This window comes from Ahaetulla prasina, chromosome 1 (assembly GCF_028640845.1).
Source record: "Ahaetulla prasina isolate Xishuangbanna chromosome 1, ASM2864084v1, whole genome shotgun sequence".
Taxonomy (NCBI): domain Eukaryota; kingdom Metazoa; phylum Chordata; class Lepidosauria; order Squamata; family Colubridae; genus Ahaetulla; species Ahaetulla prasina.
This window is the reverse complement of record NC_080539.1, coordinates 1,580,910-1,604,759: the sequence shown is the minus strand read 5'-3', so window position 1 is coordinate 1,604,759 and position 23,850 is coordinate 1,580,910. Positions and strand designations below refer to the sequence as shown.

Here is a 23,850-nt window from a genome sequence, read left to right as displayed (position 1 = left end):
GTATGATTAGCGCCAGAGCCTTTTTTGCCGGGAAGAAAATGGAAATGCTGGAAGGCTACGGTACGTTCTCTGCTCAAAATCCCAGCTCATCTCGTTGGCCTCTGTTTTGGCACGTCCAGCCAGCCGCTAAATTTATCCAGGATGTGCCCGTTGGGTACGGCAGACTTTCTGCCAGTTAGAATTTTTTGGGGGGAAGGGAAGCCATTTAATGCATCCGCTCCCATTCCTACTTCATAGGAAAACTGCTTTTGTTGTTTGAGAAATGTGGTCCAAAATTAGAATAGAATAACAGAGTTGGAAGGGACCTTGGAGGTCTTCTAGTCCAACCCGCTGCTCAAGCAGGAGAACCTATAGCATTTCAGAGAAATGGCTGCCCTGTCTCTGCTTAAAATCCTCCAGTGATGAAGCACCCACAACTTCTGGTGGCAAGCCGTTCCACTGGTTAATTGTCCTCACAGTCAGGAAATTTCTCCTTAGTTCCAAGGTTGCTTCTCTCCTGGATTAGTTTCCATCCGTTGCTTCTTCTCCTGCCTTCGGCTGCCTCTTCTCTGTGGCAGCCCCTCAGATATTGGAAGACTGCTATCATGTCACCCCCTAGTCCTTCCCTTCCTTAGACATTCCCAATTCCTCCAACTATTCTTCATATGTTTTAGACGTAATCAAAAGAATAGAATGGAATGGAATGGAATGGAATGGAATAGAATAGAATAGAATAGAATAGAATAGAATAGAATAGAATAGAATAGAATAGAATAGAATAGAATAGAATAGAATAGAATAGAGGAATGAAGAATGGAATGGAATGGAATAGAATAGAATAGAATAATGGAATGGAATGGAATAGAATAGAATAGAATAGAATAGAATAGAATAGAATAGAATAGAATAGAATAATGGAATGGAATAGAATAGAATAGAATAGAATAGAATAGAATAGAATAGAATAGAATAGAATAGAATAGAGGAATGAAGAATGGAATGGAATGGAATAGACTAGAATAGACTAGACTAGACTAGAATAGAATAGAATAGAATAGAATAATGGAATGGAATGGAATAGAATAGAATAGAATAGAATAGAATAGAATAGAATAGAATAGAATAGAGGAATGAAGAATGGAATGGAATGGAATAGAATGGAATAGAATAGAATAGAATAGAATAGAATAGAATAGAATAGAATAGAATAGAGGAATGAAGAATGGAATAGAATAGAATAGAATAGAATAGAATAGAATAGAATAGAATAGAATAGAATAGAATAGAGGAATGAAGAATGGAATGGAATAGAATAGCAATGAGAGGAGAAGAGAAGACCAACAACTGTCTTCTTGACAATCTTTCTAGATCTGGTTTGGTCATAAAACGAGGACTAACTGTACCTAATTTTTTCAAGGGCAGAAGTGGGGAATCGGAGCATGCTGGGTCCTACTCTGTCCCACTGCCTGCCCCCTTGCCAATCCCAAAGTGGGAGCAGGTGCCCCCAGGGGTGAAATCTAAAATTTGTTACTGCTGGTTCTGTGGGCGTGGCTTGGTGGGGGGGGGGTAATGTGACTGGGTGGGTGTGGCCAACCTTTTTTTTTTTACTTTTAAAAGCATTTTAAAATGCTTTTTAAATACTTTTAAAATGCTTTTAAAAGTAAAAAATAAATGCTTTTAAAAGCCTCTGATGATCAGGCAACTCAGCTGGAATCGCCGGAGGAGCCTTTTAAAAGCATTTTTTTACAGCCTCCGGCCGAAGAGGCTGTAGAAAAAATGCTTTGAAAGGGTTCCGACGATCCCAGCTGAGCCGCGCGATCACCAGAGGTTTTCTTTTTTTTTTTTTGGCCGAAGAAAAAATGCTTTTAAAAGTTAAAAAAAAAACCTTTGATGACCGCGCGGCTCAGCTGGGCATGGGGTGTATGTGCAGGGATTTTTGCTACCGGTTCTCCAAACCATCTGCCACTATCGCTACCGGATCGGGCGATCCGGTCTGAACCGGGAGCGTTTCACCCTTCTCTCTTCCCCCCCCACTTGCAGGTGCAGAACATCAGTCTGGTGGTAGGCGAGACAATCACCGTGGAGACCCTCGGAGGCCTGGAGCCCATTCCCCTGGCCAATGAGTCCTTCCTGATGCGTGGCCAAGTGGTCCGTGGCCCCACCAACCAGGTGCTGGTCAGGTTCCAGAGCCCCTCTCCTGCCAACCCGGGCTCCTTCCACTTCCACTTTGAAGGTAAGACTCCCACAGGGTCCCATTGAAGCTGGGGAGTGGGAGGACTTTTGGGCAAAACAACTAAGGAAGGATTTGGGACTTGTAGTTGCTATTGTGAAGAGGGCTGTGCAGAGACCTTACGCAAAAGAAGAGGATCTGTTTGTCCTGCGAGGTAGTCCACCTAAGAAGGACACCCAGGAGAACTAGCTCTATCTTTTTTGTAAGGTTACCTGAAATGAATCTTGCAAGACCAAAAGTATTCCTCCTGTCCTGTAATGGAATGTGGGAATGACCTTGAGAGACAGAGCAAAGAGGGGCGGCCTTGGGAACAATTGGATAAGAGACAGCATAGCCCATAACTGTATAACAGGCAGAGAAAGAAACTCAGAAAGGAACCTCAGGCTGTAAAACAAACAGTGGGATATTTGTCCTTTTAAATCTCCAAGACTCTGTTAATGTAGTTTTAGAGAACAGTCAGATAAAAGAAGGCATAGCCCTGAGCTGTACAGTGGGTGGAGAAGGAGACTCAAGAGGGACCCTCCCTAACTTCTCAGGCTGTAAAAGAGACAGTGGGAGTTTTGTCCTTTCAGACCTACAAGATTCTGTTAATCAAGCTTTAGATCAGGGGTCTCCAACCTTGGTCCCTTTAAGACTTGTGGACTTCAACTCCCAGAGTCCCTCAGCCAGCAAAGCTGGCTGAGGAACTCTGGGTGTTGAAGTCCACAAGTCTTAAAGGGACCAAGGTTGGAGACCCCTGCTTTAGATAATAATCAGATAAAAGAGACAGCCTAGCCCTTAACTGTATAACAGTCAGAGAAAGGAAACTCAGAAAGGAACCTCAGGCTGTAAAACAGACAGTGGAAGTTTTGTCCTTTCAGACATGCAACATTCTGCTAATGTAGCTTTAGAGAACAGTCAGATAAAAGAGGGCATAGCCCTGAGCTGTACAGTGGGTGGAGAAAGAGACTCAAGAGGGACCCTCCCTAACTTCTCGGGGATTTGTCCTTTCAGAGCTGCAAGATTCTGTTAATATAACCTTACAATAAAGTAGAATTAACTCATTGTGTTTCCTTTGGAAGTCTGACACCTCTTTCCTTTTAGTCTCCGGTAAACTAGGGACGGTCCCTCCTACCCTCCCTCCTTCTGTGGGCTGAGATATCTGTTACATGCCAGCTGTCCAGTCTGTGGCTTTCCCTCCTCTCTCCCAAGGCCATTCCCGCACACCAATACAGCATCAGAATTTATTTATTTATTAATTATTTATTTAATTAAATTTTTATACCGCCCTTCTCCCGAAGGACTCAGGGCGGTTCACAGCCAAATAAAACAATGATAAATAAATACAGAATAAAATCAATAATTAAAAAACTTATTAAATATGGCCCCAATTTAAAATGTATTTAAAACAATAAAACCCACTTTAAAATTAAAACCAAATAATAAAACTTCTAAAAATCTATGCCAGTCCTGCGCGGAAAAATAAATACGTCTTCAACTCGCGGCGGAAGGTCCGAAGATCCGGAAGTTGACGAAGTCCTGGGGGAAGTTCGTTCCAGAGGGTGGGAGCCCCCACAGAGAAGGCCCTTCCCCTGGGGGCCGCCAGCCGACATTGCTTGGCTGACGGCACCCTGAGGAGTCCCTCTCTGTGAGAGCACACGGGTCGGTGGGAGGCAAACGGCAGCAGTAGGCGGTCCCATAAGTAACCCGGTCCTAAGCCATGGAGCGCTTTAAAGGTGATAACCAACACCTTGAAGTGCACCCGAAAAACCACAGGCAGCCAGTGCAGCTTGCGCAGGAGTGCGCAGGAGTGCGCAGGAGAATGGGGACAAAACCTGATTTAGTGGAAATTAGTGGAAATTAGTGGGTTACGTTCTCTTCTATCAAAGTAGGGATTGTGGTCTCCTTAGGGGTAGACCAGCTGAATGTGAAAAGGAGAAGCTGCCTCCTTCTGAATCACAAATACAAATAGTTCTCAACTAACAACAGTTTGTTTAGTGACTGTTCAAAGTTACAACCACACTGGAAAAAGTGACAAATTGCCATTTTTCACACTTTCATAGAACCGGGCAAAACTCACTTAACAAACATCTCATTTAGCCACGGAAAGTTTGGGTTCAATTGTGACCGTAAGTCGAGGACTCTCTGTAATGGCCCATAAAGCTCAGCACCGAGTTTGCAAAGCTCCCGGCTGCAAAGCAACACATTTACGGCTTTGAGAAGAGTTGCTCAACCCTGGGGAAGTCAACGGTGGGTGAAAGACGCTGAGAGCAGGCCAGCCCCTTGGTCTTGTGGTCCTTCAAAAGTGGTCAATAAAGCTTTAGAGCACCCATTCGCAATTTAGTTCACTGATCCTTGCTGGACAATTCCATGAGCTGGCCTACCTCGAAGGGTTGGTGCTTGCTCTCATCTTCACAAAAGGGGACCTTGACCTTCCCCTGTTTTTGATGACTCTCCCACCACTAGTCCATGCAGCGCCTTCTTCACATGGCTCTCCTCCACCCTCAACGCCTTCGGTCCGGCATGCTGAATGTGGGTCACCCTCAAATTCAGTGTAGAGAAAAGTAAAGTCTTACATTTAGGCAAGAAAAACCAAAATGAACACATACAGGCTGGGTGAAACCAGGCTTAATAGCAGTGATTGGGAGAGGGATCTTGGGGTCTTAGCGGACAACCAGCTAAATATGAGCCAGCAGTGTATGGCGGCAGCCAAAAAAGCCAATGCAATCCTAAACTGCATTAACAGTCAAGATCAAGGGAGGTACTACTAGCACTCTGTAAAGCCTTAGTAAGGCCACACCTAGAATCATGCATCCAGTTTTGGTCACCACACTATAAAAAAGATGTGGAGACTCTAGAAAGAGTGCAGAGAAGACCAGTCAGGATGATTAGGGGATGATTGGAGGCTAAAACCTACAATGAATGGTTGCAGGAACTGGGCATCATATTTATATATTTATTTATATATTTATTTGATTTTTATACCGCCCTTCTCCCGAAGGACTCAGGGCGGTGTACAGGCAGAATAAAACCAACAAAAAACAATATACAATATACAAAATTAAAATCAGTTAAAAACTTATTAAATGAGCCTGAAAAATTTAAGAAATTTACCATAAAACCAATAACCCCATTAAAATTGCTAAAAATTTAAGTTTAAAATTTCATTCAAGCCAGCCCCGCGCGAATAAAAAGATATGTTTTCAGTTCGCGACGGAATGTCCGAAGGTCAGATATCTGGCGTAAGCCCGGGGGGAGTTCGTTCCAGAGTGTGGGGGCCCCCACAGAGAAGGCCCGTCCCCTGGGGGCCACCAGCCGACATTGTTTGGCGGATGGCACCCTGAGGAGTCCCTCTCTGTGAGAGCGTACGGGTCGGTGGGAGGCATGTGGTAGCAGTAGGCGGTCCCGTAAGTACCCAGGTCCTAAGCCATGGAGCGCCTTAAAGGTCGTGACTAACACCTTAAAGTGCACCCGAGAGGCCACAGGTAGCCAGTGCAGCCTGCGCAGGAGAGGTGTTACATGGGAGCTGCGTGCAGCTCCCTCTATCACCCGCGCGGCTGCGTTCTGGACTAACTGAAGCCTCGGACGCACTTCAAGGGAGCCCCATGTAGAGAGCATTACAATAATCCAAGCGAGAGGTAACGAGCGCATGAGTGACCGTGCAAAGAAAATCCCGAGTAAGGAGGCGGTGGATCTGCCGAACCGGGCGAACGTGGTGGAAGGCCCACCAGGCGACGGCCGTCAAATGATCTTCAAACGACAGCCGGTCATCCAGGAGGACACCCAAGTTGCGCACCCTATCCTTTGGGGCCAATAACTCGCCCCAACAGCCAGCAGCGGTTGCAGCTGGCTGAATCGGGATGCCGGCATCCACAGCCACTCCGTCTTGGAGGATTAAGCTTGAGCCTGTTTCTCCCCATCCAGACCCGTGACGGCCTCCAAACACCGGGACAGCACTTCAACAGCTTCATTGGGGTGGCCCGGGTGGAAAAGTACAGCTGGGTGTCGCCAGCGCATTGCTGGTATCTCACCCCAAAGCCACTGATGATCTCACCCAGCGGCTTCATATAGATGTTGAACAGCAGGCGAGAGGATCGACCCTGCAGGACGCCACAAGTGAGGCCCCTCGCGGTCGACCCCTGCCCCCCCGTCAACACCGTCTGCGACCGGTCAGAGAGATAGGAGGAGAACCACCCATATACGGTGCCTCCCACTCCCAATCCCTCCAACCGGCGCAGCAGGATACCATGGTCGATGGTATCAAAAGCCGCTGAGAGGTCTAACAGGACCAGAGCAGAGGAATAACCCCTGTCCCTGGCCCTCCAGAGATCATCCACCAATGCGACCAAAGCCGTCTCTGTGCTGAATCCAGGTCGGAAACCGGACTGGAACGGGTCCAGATAGACATCTTCATCCAGGTACTGGGGTAGCTGTCGAGCCACAGCACTCTCTACAACCTTCGCAACAAAGCGAAGATTGGAGATCGGACGATAGTTACTTAAAATAGCTGGGTCCAGAGAAGGCTTCTTAAGGAGGGGTCTCACCACCGCCTCTTTCAAGGCGGCGGGAAAACTCCTCCAACAAAGAAGCATTGATAATCCTCTGAGCCAGCCTCGTGTCACTTCCTGAGTAGCCAGTACCAGCCAGGAAGGGCACGGGTCCAGTAAACATGTCGTGGCATGGAGCCTCCCCAATAACCTGTCCACGTCCTCGGGAGCCACAGGATCAAACTGATCCCAAACAGACTCAACAAGACGTGCCTCCTCTCCCCCGCTTGGATCATCCCAAATTCGGTCCAGATCGTCCCGGAGCTGAGCGATTTTATCGTATAGATAACCACTAAACTCCTCGGCACGTCCCTGCAAAGGGTCATCCCGCACCTCCTGATGAAGGAGGGAGCGGGTCACCCGAAACAGGGCGGCCGGGCGGTTATCTGCCGACGCAATGAGGGTGGAGGCGTAGATACGCCTCGCCTCCCCCATTGCCACTAGGTAGGTCCTAGTATAGGACCTAACTAGTGTCCGATCAGCTTCGGAGCGACTGGACCTCCAAGTGCTCTCTAGGCGTCTTCGCCGGCGTTTCATCTCCCTCAGCCCCTCGGAGAACCAAGGGCCCAAACGAGACCTACGCCGGGTCAGAGGCCGCAAAGGCACGACACGGTCCAAGGCCCCCGCCGCGGCCTGCTCCCAGCCCGCGACGAGTTCCTCAGTCGTGCCGTGGGCCAGATCCTCAGGAAAGGCCCAAGCTCCGTCAGGAACCTCTCAGGGTCCATCAGGCGCCTGGGACGGAACCAACGATAGGTTCCGTCTCCCTGCGATGGTGAATGGCGGTTCGAAGTCAAGGCGAAGGAGAAATGATCGGACCATGACATTGGTTCTGTTACTAAATCATCTAGTACCAGATCATTTAACCACTGACCAGAGATATAAATCAAGTCCAGCGTGCCTCCCCATGTGCGAGGGGCCATCATTTATTCGAGTCAGGTCTAAGGCCGTCATGGAAGCCTCAAACTCCCGAGCTGCCGTTGATGACAAGCCAACTGACGGCAGGTTGAAGTCCCCCATAACAATAAGTCTGGGGGTCTCAACCGCCACAGCGGCAAGCACCTCCAACAGCTCTGGCAGGGCTGTGGTCACGCAGCAAGGAGCCAGGTACGCGACCAACAAGCCCAACTGGCTCCTATGGCCCCACCGCACATAGAGGGATTCACAGCCGGCAATCTGAGGAACAGTGGCCTCCCTCGGCTCTAGATCTTCCTTAATGACAACCGCCACCCCCCCACCCCTACCTTGGGCCCTCGGCTGATGAAATGCTCGGAAACCTGGAGGACACATCTCAACGAGGGGAACTCCCCCCTCTGGGCCCAACCAGGTCTCCGTGATGCCCATAAGGTCCGCGGACCCCGCCTGAATAAGATCACAGATCAGGGGGGCCTTGTTAACCACGGACCGGGCATTACACAACATCAGCCGAAGGTCCAAGCTCTGAGGATCATGGCCACCTGAGGAACGGGTGGGGCTGGGGCCGGAGCACGCGATCGCATTTAGACATCGAACACGTGCCCCCAACTCTCGATACGGCCTCCCCCCCCCGCCATATCTGCCCCTCCCACTTACCGTACAGATCGAAAAGCCCTCTGAACCTGGAACATCGCCTCCCCGCCGCCTTGGACAAGATAGCAAAGTGCGCGAACTAGCACAGGGCTGGATCCTCCCGACGGGTTTTCACCCCACCCGTCAAATCCCTCCCTCCTTAAAACCCCTTATTAAAAATCTATTTAAAAACCCCATAAGTTCTTCTTGCTCGTGCCACCTCTCTGGGTCCCAAGACCCTTCGTTGAGGTAGGCCCTCGATAACTTGGAGGGCCATTCTTGCCAGGCGGGGGAACCTCGCAATCGTAGTAGTTCGGCGGGTGTATATCTCATGGAGCGATAGTCCAGATAGTCGCGGTAAAAGTGTCCATCCTAGGCCGTTCAGAGATGTATCCGTCGTAAACAAAGATCACCAAGGGCCCATAAAAGATGGCCAACCATATGGGTCCAAGTCCGTAGGAGTCCGTGGGACCACAAGAATGAAAAGGTCTCCCACACTCTCCCGGCTGCGCACCGTTACGGGACAAAGCCCCGTACAGTACGCAAATTGAGATAACGACGTCCATGCCCTCATGCCATCCATGTCTCCTCCTTAAGGCCAGCCGATTATGGTCTTAGTCCTGGGCCCATTTATGGTCTTAGTCCTGGGCCCACTTAGTCCTGGGCCCATTTATGGCCCTAACAAGCCACAGAGCCAATGATGAAGTTGTGGAAGCCATCTCTCAGTTCCAGATGGAGAAGCGACTGAGGAAAAAAGAAATCGACCGCAGATAGCAATTGCGGTGATTATGGCAAGCTGTGGCAAGAACCAGCAATGGGGAACAATGGGGAGCAAACGATGTTCCGGTCCCCAAGGAGGGAAAAAGGAAGGGGGAAAAAGGAGGGGGAAAAAGGGGGGGGGGGATGTCCAAGCCATACAAGTCCCATCCCGGCAGTCGTGGCTAGCGACGCCCCAAGCCGGCAATCGTGGCTAACAACGCCCCAAACAATGTTCGGGACGCTGCTCAGCCTCGTTGGTATCCTTCCCCGGCCAGAACGGCTGGGGAACAGCTGAGTCACGTCGGGCGTCTTCTCGCGCCCCCCCCTACATGGTGGGACGCTGCTCAGCCTCATTGGTGTCCTTTGGTGTTGATGTCCTTCCCCAGCCGAAACGGCTGGAGAACAGCTGAGTCGCGCCGGGCGTCTTCTCGCGCCCCCCCCAACATGGCGGCCGCCATTCGCTGCCGTTCGCTGCTTATTAGCATACTCCGGCCCCGTACTCGGCAACCGAGAGTCCAATGAGGCCCAAAGACCTCGTTCCCGGCTGCCGAGAAGATGACAAAGCCGGGCCGGAGTACCAGCAGCTAGGCAGGCGATGGGAAGGCATCACGACCCAGGGATTCACCAGCCGCACTCTCCGTGAGTATTCAAAACGCCGCCATAACGCGCACGCGCAGAAGAATTCTCTCATGGCTAGTCTAGGGAAGAGAAGGACCAGGGGAGACAGGAGAGCATCTTCCAATATCTGAGGGGCTGCCCCAGAGAGGAGGAAGGGGGTCAAGCTATTTTTCCAAAGCACCTGAAGGCCAGACAAGGAACAATGGATGGAAACTGAACATGGAGAAATTCAACCTGGAAATAAGGAGGAATTTCCTGACAGTGAGAACAATCAACCTGTGGAACAGAAGTTGCCTTCGGAAGTTGTGGGAGCTTCATCACTGGAGGCTTTCAAGAGCCGTCTGTCAGAAATGGTATAGGGTCTCCTGCTTGAGTGGGGGGTTGGACTACAAGGTCCCTTCCAACTCGGTTAATCTGTAAAGTTACCACTATTCATTTAGTGACCATTAGAAGTTACAACCTGCAGCGAAAAAGTGATTTAGGATTATTTTTTTCACACTTACACCCCCCACGGTCACGTGTTCAAAATTCAGACACTTGGCAGTGACTCATACTTACGACCATTGCAGTATCCCAGAGTCATGGGATCCCCTTTTGCGACCTTCTGACAAATGAAGCCAAGGAGGAAGCTGGTCTCTCTTAATAACTGTGTTACTGAGTCAACAAGTGCCGTGGTTCCCTTAGCAACGGCGGCAAGGAAAGTTCCAAAACTCAGATTGTCTCGCTTAGCAACAGAAAATTTGGGCTCAATTGTGGTCGTAAGCCAAGGACTACCTGAATGGCCAGAGAAGGGCAGCCAGGGTGCGTAGCAAATTGTTCTGACCCAGCTCCCCAAATACGACAAACCTTCTGTATTTAAATCAACTATTCCTTTTATTAGGAGCTCCGGGAGCCCCAGCAAAAAGTTTCTGTCTCACCGCAGGCTAACAAGTTCTGTCCGGAAGATCAATAATTGTCTGCCACATCTATTCATCTCCGCCCCCTTCCTTTTATCCCCAGACATAGGGTGGGGCTTTGCTAGCAGTGGTGGCTCTTCCTGTTGTGGTCTGCCAGCGGCCAGCAGAGTCGGACAGTGAAGAGGTTGGGGAGGAACATGGGCCAGTCCTGGAGTCTGGGGAAGGCTCAGACGAGGGCTCTGCGTTGGAGGCAGAGAGGGGGTCAGGGCCATCTGGGAGTTATGTGCTGCCTCCAGAGCCTCCGGAATCTGACATCAGCAAGGCAGAAGAACAGGGGGAGACTGTTCCCCGTGCACACATGTACAGAGCTGCCAGGAGGCAAAAACAGTTAAGACAAAAGGGGCGACTCGGGAGTAAGGCTTGGAGATGATTGGCCCCCTGCCATAAGACATAAGAGAGGAGCAAACAGATGTGAGCCTTTGCAGGAAGCAATTCGTTCATTCTGGATGGTTCAAACTCCGAGAAGCTCTATTTGACTCTGTGCTCCGTTTGGCCTTGCAAAACTAACTGGCAATTAGGTCTCTGGTGGCATTTCAAGGGAGATAAAGGTGGGAGCTTATCAGCATTACCTTGAAAGACTGTGGCAGACATCTGTCGGATTCTTCACAGAATGTTTGTGAATTATTACAGGCTGTGAATGATCATAGTTCATAGCCGTTTAAATAAAAGAGGGTTTTTTGGGACTAAGCGTGTGATTTAAGCTTTCTCAGGGAGCCTAGATCAGAACACTTCCGTCCCAAGGACCGGTCCATAGATTTCCGCTGCTCTCCTCTCCTCTGCCTTCTGTGCATCCGCAATTCTAGCACTGAACCCAGCTGTTCCTCCTCTTCCTCATCAGCCACCTCCAGACCTGAGGGCTGTTGACTCTCCATCTGAGGGCTGACGGATGGTCCAGGCTCCGCCTCTGCCTCTCTCTCTCTGCCAGCTCCATTCCCTCTTCCCCTTCGGAGCCAAAATACAAAGGCTTCAATGCACCAGCAGGGCCCCCAATGCTCCGTTGCCACGTACGTACACACGCACGCCCCACAATGGCAGCTCCAGGAGGTGCCACAGCGCCAGGATTTTCCCTTGCAGCTGTAGAGCAATTAGCTAATTGGAAGCTCGCTAATCGCCGCAGGAGCTAATCGCTGACGCTGCCAGGTTAAAGCGGGCACCTCTGAAGAAGCAACGTCTAATGAGGAGGTAATTGGCCCCAACAATTAACACAATTTGCACAGAGCGGGGCGCAGGGAGGGGGGAGGACAGCTGTCACCGTACCTGCCTACAGATAACATTGCCGGAGTTTCTCTGCCATCCTATCATCCGAGGTACAGAGACGTCCTGCTTCACCCTGCTTGCGAAGAGAGTGGTTAGGTTCACACAACCTTACCACTCATATTGGACAAGCGTGTTACGCCAGGCCAGGATCCCCATCCTGGTGTCCACCAGACGGAATGCATTAGAAATCCCATCTTTCCCAATCCGCAGCGTAGGGCAGCAGTCTCCAATCTTTCCAGTTTGACAGCCCAGCGGGTGGGGGGAAGAAGGGATGGTTCCATGTGAGTGACAGGCACACGTGCAACTCCATTTGCACAAGCAGCAGGTACAGGCCCGCCGTTCACACTAATGAAGCTTCGTGCAAGTGGAGCTATGGGTGCACATGTGCATTCACCCGCTGTTGTCTCTGCGCCCCCCGAGCCGGGCATCCTGCCAGAAAGTGACTTGGAAAGTGAGGGGGAAGGGCCGTCAAGACTTACCTCGGGAGCACCGGCTTCCCTAGCTCAGCTCCAGGAGCCAGAAGCAGGCCAGGTGGAGGAGATAGCGAGGCCTCCGTCCCCTGACTCTTTCCCCCCCCAGGCCACGCCTCCAGACCCAGCTGAGGACAATCAGTCCTAGTTGGACCCTAGGTTTCGTAGGCAGGAGGGGAGGGAACAACAGAAGTGGGGCAGGGCTAGGAAGTGCTGAGTCATGGAGCCACACCCCACAGGATATAAAGGCAGCAAGAAAGGGTAAGGAAAGAGGAGTAAAGAAGGAAGAAAGTAGGTAGGCAGGTAGGTAGGTAGGAAAGAAGGGAGGGAGAAGAAAGGATAGGAGGAGAAGAAGGAGGAGAAGATAGAGAGTTAGAAAGGATGGTAGTGAGAAATGGGAAAGAGGCGGGGAAGTAGGAAAGCGAGGAGAAGGATGGTGGGGAAAGTCGAAGAAGGATGAGAAGGGTAGAAAGGACTAAGGGAGGGAGTGGTGGTCGAGCAGCCCTGATTGAGTATAATTTGAGTATAGGATCGATTGTTGGATAAGTGATTGTATTGTACACTGGTCAAATTGTGGGAATTATTATGGAAAATAAAAAATTTTGCCCTGCGAAAAGAACTGCTGTGCTTCTTTGTAGCAGGCAAATCAACTGATTAACTAAGAGCTGAAGTTTGTTCCTGGGTGACTCATCGGTGTCGAGGGAGATAACAGAGACACTTGGCAGACGCTCGCTATTTTCTGCCAGAGCTGATAGTGCCAGCTACTTAAGCCATCACTCGGATGGAGGTGAAGGAGGACAGAACACCCGCTGCTTGCACAGCCCAGTTCCAAATGGGTTGCAGCCTAGTACTGGACCACAGCCCGTGGGTTTGGGGACCCCTGGTGTAGAGGACACTGGCTTGGGATGTGAGAAAGACCTTGGGAGGCAGGATGAAAAGATGTGACAGAGGAGAGACAGCCGAGCTCAGCTGCATAAAGGGCAAAGAAGAAACCCTCCCTAGTTTCTCAGGCTGTAAAGGAGACAGAGGGAGATTTCTGTTTTCAGACCTGCAAAAATTCTCTTCATGCAGCTTTACCAGTGGTAGTATTCAGCCGGTTCAAGCCGGTTCACGCAAACTGGTAGCTGTCGTGTCCCACTCCTCCGCTGACGGCCGGGTCAGGGAAATCCGAATCAGGCGTGCCTCTGCAGCTCTGCCAAAGTCCTAGCAAAGTTCTCAAGGTAGGCAGGAGACCAGAAAGTGACTTCAGCAAGATAAGGTAGACTTTGCCTGACTCAGAGAATGCCAGAAAGCAGATCCTTTATATAGGCCATGGGGTGTGGCTCCATGACTCAGTACTTATCCAGGCCTGCCCCTCCCTTCCTTCTGTTGCCGCCGCCTATCAGTTCTCCTGAAGCGAGGGTCACTCCAGTCTGCAGCTGTTTGTAATTGACCTTCCTCAGGCTCACATGCTGTGGGGGAGGGGAGGGGTCTAGTTGCTCCGTTTGCCTGGGCATGGAGCCAGGGCTGGGGCCGGGAGGCATGCTAGGACATTCCTCAGCGTTCGGAAGCAGATAAGATGGGCCCGGCTGCGGGGAAAGCGGACGAGGCACAACAGTAGCCCCGGCACTATGCTGTCCTATTTAGCCATATTTTCTAAGCCGCGCGCATGCGTGCAAGTTGTTTACATGCGTGCAAGCTGCGTGCGCGAGCAAAGTGTATGCAAAGTTGGCTGTGCACATGCTGGACGGCGCAAGCAAGCGAAGCGGGCGTGTGCGTACGCTCACGTTTTCGGTGCACGGCGAACCGGTGGTAAAATTATGTGAAACCCAACCTCTGAGCTTTACGATAAAATAAAATGAGTTGACTGTGATTGTGTTTCCTGTCTGGTCCTGTGTTTCCTGTGTTGGGAACAGAGACGGATCTCCCTTTAGGAGAGGTTTGCACATAGCGGTATTCCTCAATTTACGACCACGATTGAGCCCCAAATTTCTGCTGCTAAGTGAGGTGTTTTTTTTAAGTGAGTTTTGCCCACTTTCGCAGCCCTTCTTGGTCACAGTTATACAGTAAATCACTGAAGTTGTGTCTTGAGTAATCTGGTCATTAAGTGAACCCAGCTTCCCCGTTGACATCACTTGTCAGGAGGTCGCAAAAAGGATCATCTGATCTTGCTTGGGACACAACGACGGTCATAAATAAGAGCCGGTTGCCAAGCGTCCGGAGTTTGATCACATGACTGTGCGGGATGCTGCAATGGTCGTAAGTGTGGGAAAGGGTCACAAGTCTCTTTTTTCACAGCTGTTCTAACTTCAAATGGTCACTAAGTGGACTGTTGTAAGTCGAGAACTACCTGTATTTTTTATCTGAAACTCCCACCAGCAGTCAAAAAAGCCAACACAATCCTAAATTGCATTAACAGAGGGATACAATCAAGGGAGGTACCAAGACCACTCCACAAAGCCTTAGTAAGGCCACACATAGAATACAACATCCAATTTTGGTCTCCACACTATAAAAAAGATGTTGAGACTCTAGAAAGAGTGCAGAGAAGAGCAACCAGGATGATGAGGGGATGACTGGAGGCTAAAACATACGATGGACGGTTGCAGGAACTGGGACTGGCTGGTCTGGTGAAGAGAAGGACCAGGGGAGACAGGAGAGCATCTTCCAATATTTGAGGGGCTGCCCCAGAGAGGAGGAAGGGGGTCAAGCTATTCTCCAAAGCATCCAAAGGCCAGACAAGGAACAATGGATGGAAACTGAACAAGGAGAGATTCAACCTAGAAATAAGGAGAATTTTTTCTGCCAGTGAGAACAATCAACCGATGGAACAGAAGTTGCCTTCGGAAGTTGCGGGAGCTTCATCCCTGGAGGCTTTCAAGAAGAGACTGGACTGCCACCGGTCAGAAATGGCGTAGGGTCTCCTGCTTGGGGGGGGGGGGGGGTTGGACTAGGTGACCTCCAAGGTCCCTTCCAACTCTGTGAATCTGTATCTCAAGGCAGAATCCGAGGGGCTGCCATGGTTGTTAAGGCAAGGAGCACTTGCAAAACCGGGGGGGGGGGGGGAGAGGGGGGGAGGCAGAAATTATACAATCGGGGATTATATTTTCAAATGGGAAAATTGCAGGAAGTCAGTCCATGGCAGGAGGCTGCAGGCAGCAACTGCAAAGGGAAAGCCTCCGTGAGGAGTTACAGGTAGTCCTTGATTTACAACAATTTGTTTAGTGGCCGATTAACAAATTAATGGGGTGGTGGTCACAGGATCCCCTTTTGTGACCTTCCGACAAGCAAAGTCCGTGGGGAAGCCAGAGTCACGTAACGACAGTGTTACTAATTTAACAACTGTGATGGTTCACTTAAGAACGGTGGCAAATAAAGTCGTAAAATGGGGCAAAGCTCACTTAACAAATATCTCAATTAGCAACATAAATGTTGGACTCAATAGGAGTCATAAATCTAGGATTGCCTGTATTGATTTAGAAAATGATCCTTGGACTAATCACATGTAGTTCTCCACTTACGACTGTCATTGAGCCCCAAATTTCCGTTGCTAAGCAAGACGGTATGTGAATTTGCACACTTGACAACTGACCCATACTTATGACGGTCGCACTGTCCTGGGTTCCAAGGGATCCCCTTTTGCGACCTTCTGACAAGCAAAGCCAATGGTGGAAGCCAGATTCGCTTTAACAACCATATGTAAAATGGGGCAGAGCAACTCTCTCACTTAGCAATGGAAATCGGGGGCTAGATTCTGGTCGTAAGTTGAGGACTACCAGTATCACATTTGCAAGCAGGAGGCACTGGTTTCAAGGCTTGGTCTCTGCAACCTGGGTCGAGCTGACAGTCCTGGAATAGATGCCTGCCTCTGATGCGGCAGAGAACAAGGGATGGGGAAGAGCGCACTTGCCCAGGATGATGGGCAGGTGGGTTGGTTTAGCCATGGACCTTAGTGCTCAGGATGGACACTAAACCAGGGGTGTCAAATACAAGACGTGAGGGCCCACAATGTGGTTGGATCCGGCCCGCAGGGCAGTCCTGGAAAATGTAAGAGGTCAGCCCGCTTCGCTTCGGCCGTCTTCCAAAGCGAAGAGAAAACATGCCAGCAGGTTGGGGACTGGCATCAAGCTAGCCACGCCCACCCAGTCAGCCATGCCCAGTGAGTGGTGTCAAGCTGGCCACGCCTACCCAGTTGGCCACACCCACCCAGTTGGCCATGGCCAGCCCCCCACCATCCCCAAGGTCAACCACAGCCCTGATGCAGCCCTCAATGAAATTGAGTTTGATACCCCTGCACCAGCGGTGAAATCCGGCCAGATCTATCCGGGTTGCACGAACCGGTAGTGCCGGTGGTCGGAGTCTCTGCCCACCCGCCAGGACATCATTACGTCCCATTTTTGACCCTCTGTGCATGCGCAGAAGAGGCGCACGCTCACATTCCCGAACCGGTAGTAAAGGCAAATGCATTTCACCGCTGACCTGCACTAAAGCAACAGGCCCCAACCTTTCAGGCACCAGGGACCAGTTCCGTGGATAGAGGTTTTTACACGGACCGGAGGGAGCGTGGTTCCGCGTGCTGCCTGAATCCCGCGGATGGGACTTTGCTTGTTTGCGTGGACCAGTTTCTGGCATGCCGCGGCCCGTTGCTGGTCCACAAACTGGGGATTGGGGACGCCTGCATTAAGCCACTGTCCGTGTCTCTCCTCTGTCCAGCGTACTTGCTCAGTTGTGTCTTCCCCGTGAGGCCCGCATACGGCGACGTCTCTGTCACCAGCACTCACCCAGGGGGCCAAGCGTGCTTCTCCTGCATCGTCGGGTACCAGTTGGTGGGGAAGCCCTGCCTGGCATGCCTCAATGCCACCCATCCCTTCTGGAACAGCCAGGAGCCCACCTGCATCGGTGAGTCAGCCGGAGATGGGGCAGCAGAGCAGGGGAGGGGGGCATCCCATGCCAGACCTGGACCCCAACTCGCGTTGCCTGTCAGTTGTCATCTTAGGCTTGCGGTGCTTCGCTGTTACACAATGACAGAGTGCCATGAACTGTGGAGAGTGGGGGGGATGAGGAAGGTGACGCTTGGGGAATCGAAAGTACAGACTGTACCACCTCGAGACTCTGTCTCAAGGTCAACCACTTGGAAAAAGAAGGGAGCTCCACAACCAAGCGGTGCTCAGAGTGACCATTATGGAAACACCTTGCATGTTTGATTGGTTACACTGGGGGCGGGGGCAGTGAGGGACAGTTGGCGGGTGGAAAAGTAGAACTTAGGGATTTCGGTGCACGATTCTCAGTTCTGGCTTTGCACTCCTGCAATACATTTTATCTCTAATGAAATTATATCTTTCTCAACAACTGGAGCCAAAGTTTGTTTAGGAGATCAGATTCTGGGCAGTCTGATATTGCCCATTCCATGCTTTTCTTGCAGCGGCATGCGGAGGCGTGATCCAGAATGCCACCACGGGGCGCATTGTGTCGCCTGGCTTCCCGGCCAACTACAGCAACAACCTCACCTGCCACTGGGTGCTGGAGGCGCCCCCTGGGCAGCGGCTGCACCTGCATTTCGAGAAGGTCTCCTTGGCAGAGGACGACGACAGGTGAGCCCTCGGAGGACGGGAGGGCAAGGGATGAGGGGCTGCAGAGGGGTTCTCTTCAGGGCTGGCGGTTTGCTAGGACCTTGGCTGCTTTCTCACCACAACCCTTTGAGGTAGAATAAGGTGAAAGAGAGGGCACCTTGCTGGCCAGGGAATTCTGGGAGTGGAAGTCCTCCCCTCTTAAAGCAAGCTGGCTGGGGGATTCTGGGAGTGGAAGTCCTCCCCTCTTAAAGCATGGCTGGCTGGGGAATTCTGGGAGTGGAAGTCCTCCCCTCTTAAAGCATGGCTGGCTGGGGGATTCTGGGAGTGGAAGTCCTCCCCTCTTAAAGCATGGCTGGCTGGGGGATTCTGGGAGTGGAAGTCCTCCTCTCTTAAAGCAAGCTGGCTGGGGGATTCTGGGAGTGGAAGTCCTCCCCTCTTAAAGCATGGCTGGCTGGGGGATTCTGGGAGTGGAAGTCCTCCCCTCTTAAAGCATTGCTGGCTGGGGGATTCTGGGAGTGGAAGTCCTCCCCTCTTAAAGCAGGCTGGCTGGGGAATTCTGGGAGTGGAAGTCCTCCCCTCTTAAAGCATTGCTGGCTGGGGGATTCTGGGAGTGGAACAAGGGGCCTCTTAAAGCAGGCTGGCTGGGGGATTCTGGGAGTGAAGTCCTCCTCTTAAAGCAGGCTGGCTGGGGAATTCTGGGAGTGGAAGTCCTCCCCTCTTAAAGCATTGCTGGCTGGGGGATTCTGGGAGTGGAAGTCCTCCCCTCTTAAAGCAGGCTGGCTGGGGGATTCTGGGAGTGGAAGTCCTCCCCTCTTAAAGCAGGCTGGCTGGGGAATTCTGGGAGTGGAAGTCCTCCCCTCTTAAAGCATTGCTGGCTGGGGGATTCTGGGAGTGGAAGTCCTCCCCTCTTAAAGCAGGCTGGCTGGGGGATTCTGGGAGTGGAAGTCCTCCCCTCTTAAGGCTGCCAATGTCAAGAAACCTGTTCTAGGACAATGGCGTTTCCAGTCTACAACATGGAGGGTGACTGGTCGAGAACTGCCCCCCCCCCCAAGACAGCTTCCATGTTACGCAGATTAATCATCCCAGCACCCCATTGGGGCATCCACAGATGGGTGGGTAAAACAATGAAGATGCTATCCACGGCCATGTGCAGATAGTCCTTGACTTACAACCATTCGTTTAGTGACTATTTGAAGTGAAAAAGGCACTTAAAAAGTGATGTGTGGCTGTTTTTCACACTTACAATTATTGCAACATCCCCATAGTTACGTGATCAGAATTCGTCTGCTTGGCAACCGGCTCATATTTATGACGGTTCCAGGAATATGTGATCCCCTTTTGCCACCTTCTGGCAAGCAAAGTCAACAGGGAAAACCGATTCACTGAACGACTGTGTGACTCACTTAACAACGGCAGGGATTGACCCAACTGCTGTGGCAAGAAACTTCGTAAAACGGGGCAAAACTCAGCTGTCTTGCTTAGCATGGAAAGTTTGGCCTCAATTGTGGTCATAAGTCAAGGACTACCTGCAATCAAACTCCTTTTTTTACCGCATTGCAACACACGTAAGCAAGGGGCAATCGCACAGCTGTGGGCCCCATTTTGGACCTTGTCTACTGCCCCAAATCTTGGAATCCTTGAGACACTCAGGAAGGAAATCTGCCCCTCCCATTTCGTTGCAGGCTGATCATCCGTAACGGCAACAACATTGAGGCACCTCCGGTGTACGACTCGTACGAGGTCGAGTATCTGCCCATCGAAGGGTTGGTCAGCACCAGCCGTGGCTTCTTCGTCGAGTTTTCCACGGATAGCGGCGGCGTGGCTGCCGGGGTGGCCCTGCGCTATGAGGGTGAGTGGCCAAGAAGTGCTGGGGTCTCCCCCAGGTGTGTTCCCCAAGGGTCCCCCTTGGATGACCCATGCTACTGCAGCGGGTTGGTGTTGTGGTCCATTAGCAGCCTGCGGAGCTGGAAGGGGAGTCGGACAGTGAGCAGGCTGGGGAGGATGATGGGCCAGTCCCGGAGTCAGGGGAAGGCCTGGACAAGAGCTCTGTGTCAGAGGCAGAGATGGGATCAGGACCATGTGGGAACGATGCGTGGACTCCGGAGCCTCCAGAGGCGGACAGCAGAGAGGCAGAGGAACAGGAGGAGCCCGTTCCTAGTACACGCATGCAAAGAGCTGCCAGAAGGCAAGAGCAGCTAAAGCAAAAAGGACAACTCAGGAGTAACGCCAGAAGATGATTGGCCCCTCCCAGAAGGCTTAAAAGAGCAGCAAAGGCTCTTGGGCTCTTTGCATGTGTGTACTAGGAAGGGGCTCCTTCTGTTCCTCTGCCTCTCTGCTGTCCACCTCTGGAGACTCCGGAGTCCGCGCATCGCTCCCAGAGGGCCCTGGCCTCATCTCTGCCTCCGATGCAGAGCCCTTGTCCAGGTCTTCCCCCGACTCCGGAACTGGCCCATTGTCCTCCCCAGTCTCCTCACTGTCTGACTCCGCTGCCAGGTCCCCAGGCTGCTGGTGGACCACAACAGTTGGGACTAGAAGACCTTCAAGGTCTCTTCCCACTCTTAAACCTGTTACCCTTCCCAGCTTCAACTGTGCTGGTTGAGGCTGATGGGAATTGTAGTCCGGCAACCCAGCAGGGACCAGCCCTGCTAAAAAAGAAGGAGAACAGGCCTTCCTTCTCCCTGCTCTGCCCTTTGCAGCTTTCCGCCCCGGTCACTGCTACGAGCCCTTCGTCAAATACGGGAACTTCACCTCCAGCAACGGCAGCTACAAAGTGGGCACCACCGTGGAGTTCACCTGTGAGCCCGGCTACACCTTGGAGCAAGGCTCGGTCATCATCGAGTGCGTGGATCCCTCCAACCCCCAGTGGAACGAGACGGAGCCGGCCTGCAGAGGTGAGAGACGGGGAAGGACGTGACTGGAGGAAATGACGAGAATTGGTTCCCTCTCCTTCTCCTACACTTCTTTCCTATTAATCTTATTTTCTTTCCCTTCCTTCCTCCCTTCCTCTATTCCCTTCTTTCCTTCCTTCCTTCCCTTCCCTCCTTCCTCCCTCTCCTTGCTCTCCTTCCTTCCTTCCTCCCTCCTCCTTCCTCCTTCCTCTCTCCTTCCTTCCTTCCTTCCTTCCTTCCTTCCTTCCTTCCTCCCTCCTCCTTCCTCCTCCTCCTCCCTCCTTCCTTCCTTCCTCCTTCCTTCCTCCTCCTCCTTCCCTCCTTCCTCTCTCCTTCCTCCTCCTTCCTCCTTCCTTCCTCCCCTTTCCCTCCTTCCTCTCTCTCCTTCCTTCCTTCCTTCCCTCCTTCCTCCCTCCTTGCTCTCCTTCCTTCCTCCTCCTCTTCCTCCTTCTCTCCTTCCTCCTTTCTTCCTCCTCCTTCCTCCTTCCTTCCTTCCTCCTCCTCTTCCTTCCTCTTCCTCCTCTCTCCTTCTCCTTCCTTCCTTCCTTCCTTCCTCCCTCCCTTGCTCTCCTTCCTTCCTTCCCTCCTTCCTCCCTCCTTCTCTCCTTCCTCCCTTTCTTCCCTCCTCCTCTTCCTCCTTCCTTCCTTCCTCCTTCCTTCCCTCCTCCTCTCCCTCCTTCCTTCCTTCCTCCTTCCTTCTCCTTCCTCCTCTCTCCTTGCTCTCCTTCCTTCTCCTTCCTCCTTTCTTCCTTCCTTCCCTCCTTCCTCCTCTCCTTGCTCTCCTCCTTCCTCCCTTCCTTCCCTCCCTCCTCTTTCCCTCCTTCCTCTCTCTCCTTGCTCTCCTTCCTTCCTTCCTTCCCTCCTTCCTCCCCCCCCCTGCTCTCCTTCTTCCTTCCCCCCTTCCTCCCTCCCTTACTCTCCTTCCTCCCTTTCTTCCCTCCTCCTCTTCCTCCTTCCTTCCTTCCTCCTTCCTTCCTCCTCCTCTTCCCCTCCTTCCTTCCTTCCTCCCTTCCTTCCCTCCCTCCTCTTTCCCTCCTTCCTCTCTCTCCTTCCTTCCTTCCTTCCTTCCCTCCTTCCTCCCCCTCCCCTTGCTCTCCTTCCTTCCTTCCCTCCTTCCTCCCTCCCCTTACTCTCCTTCCCTCCCTTTCTTCCCTCCCTCCTCTTTCCCTCCTTCCTTCCTTCCTCCCTTCCTTCCCTCCCTCCTCTTTCCCTCCTTCCTTCCTTCCTCCCTTCCTTCCCTCCCTCCTCTTTCCCTCCTTCCTCTCCTTCTTCCTTCCTTCCTTCCTTCCTTCCCTCCTCCTTCCTCCTCTTCCTTCCTCCCTCCTCTTCCTCCTTCCTTCCTTCCTCCTTCCTTCCCTCCTCTTCCTCCTTCCTCCTTCCTCCTCTTCCTCCTCCTCTTCCTCCTTCCTCTCTCCTTCCTCCCTCCTCTCCTTCCTCCTTCCTTCCCTCCTTCCTCCCTCCTTGCTCTCCTTCTTCCTTCCTCCTTCCTCCCTCCCTTACTCTCCTTCCTCCTTCCTTCCCTCCTCCTTTCTTCCTCCTTCCTTCCTTCCTCCTTCCTTCCTCCCTCCTCTTTCCCTCCTTCCTTCCTTCCTCCCTTCCTTCCCTCCCTCCCCTTTCCCTCCTTCCTCTCTCTCCTTGCTCTCCTTCCTTCCTTCCTTCCTTCCCTTCCCTCCTTCCTCCCCTTTCCCTCCTTCCTCCCTCTCCTTGCTCTCCTTCCTTCCTTCCCTTCCTCCCTTCCTTCCCTCCCTCCCCTTTCCCTCCTTCCTCTCTCTCCTTGCTCTCCTTCCTTCCTTCCCTCCTTCCTCCCTCCCCTTATTCTCCTTCCCTCTCTTTCTTCCCTCCCTCCTCTTTCCCTCCTTCCTTCCTTCCTTCCTCCCTTCCCTCCCTCCCTCCCTTCCTGACACAAAAGACCAGGTCCACACCTGAAGCTCCAATTAAACTAATTTATTGCTGGAAGCCTGTGTTCAGGAATCCTCTCAGCTCACACTTAGCATCTGCTTGGAGTTACATGAGGGTCCACGGCACTCAAGAGAGGCTCGACTTAGCCCGCTTGTGACTACGCAGGGATTCTAGGCTGAGCCCTCTTTTAACTCTGCCCCCAGGTTTCTGCCACTCCTTCCCCTACACGTGGGAGGTGGCTCAGTGGCTGAGACGCTGAGCTTGTCGATCGGAAAGGTCGGCAGTTCGGCGGTTCAAATCCCTAGTACAGATCTCCTGCGTGAGCAGGGGGTTGGATTAGATGACCTCCAAGGTCCCTTCCAACTCTGTTACTGTTAAAGGATAACGCAAGGTGGGGTAACTCGGCTGCTTAGCCTCTGGGATAGGGGCCTGCCATCCAGATTTTCCTCAGTCACTTCAGGGGGAAGCTCCATTTAATCCCTGTAGCTCGGAGCCCTCCTCATCCGAGTTTTCCTGCTGATTTCTCCTTTATTGTGACCAAGAGGGTTGCAGATGGGATTTCTCCCTGGACAAGGAAAAACACGCAATAAATCGCTTTTAAAACGCAATAAATCACTTTTAAATATCTGGTTGTGAACCGCCCTGAGTCCCTAGGGAGATAGGGCGGTATAAAAATATGAAAAATAAATAAATAAATAAATAAATAAATAAATAAATAAATAAATAAATAAATAAATAAATAAATAAATAAATAAAATTATTTTTACCTACAGGTATTCCTCGACTTACAACAGTTCATTTAGTGACCGTTCAAAGTTACAACATCACTTTGAAAAAAGTGACTTATGACCATTTTTACATGTATGGCCGTGCATCACCCCCATGGCCATGTGATCAAAATTCAGACGCTTGGCAAATGACTCATATTTATGACGGTTGCAGAGTCCCGGGGTCTCGTGATCCCCTTTTGTGACCTTTTCTGACGAGCGGGGAAGCCAGGTTTGCTTAGCAACCGTGTTATTAATGTATAACAGCTGCAATTATTCACTTAACAACTGTGACAAGAAAGGTTGTAACAGGGGCAAACCTCACTTAACAAATGTCTCAGTTAGCAACATCAATTTTGGGCTCAATTATGGTCGTAAATTGAGGATTACCTGTATTTATTAACAGG

At 51.5% G+C, this 23,850-nt stretch overlaps 1 protein-coding gene across 1 annotated transcript in view; it reads left to right on the top strand.

The window, feature by feature from the left end:
• SEZ6 (seizure related 6 homolog) overlaps positions 1–23,850 on the top strand; it is a 62,921-nt gene that overhangs the window by 14,654 nt on the left and 24,417 nt on the right. Inside the window, exons 4-8 of the mRNA XM_058163836.1 lie at positions 2,020–2,212; positions 17,033–17,218; positions 17,742–17,910; positions 19,572–19,738; positions 20,586–20,780. Of these exons, the coding sequence (XP_058019819.1) occupies positions 2,020–2,212; positions 17,033–17,218; positions 17,742–17,910; positions 19,572–19,738; positions 20,586–20,780 (910 nt within the window). The remainder of the gene's footprint in view (positions 1–2,019; positions 2,213–17,032; positions 17,219–17,741; positions 17,911–19,571; positions 19,739–20,585; positions 20,781–23,850) is intronic.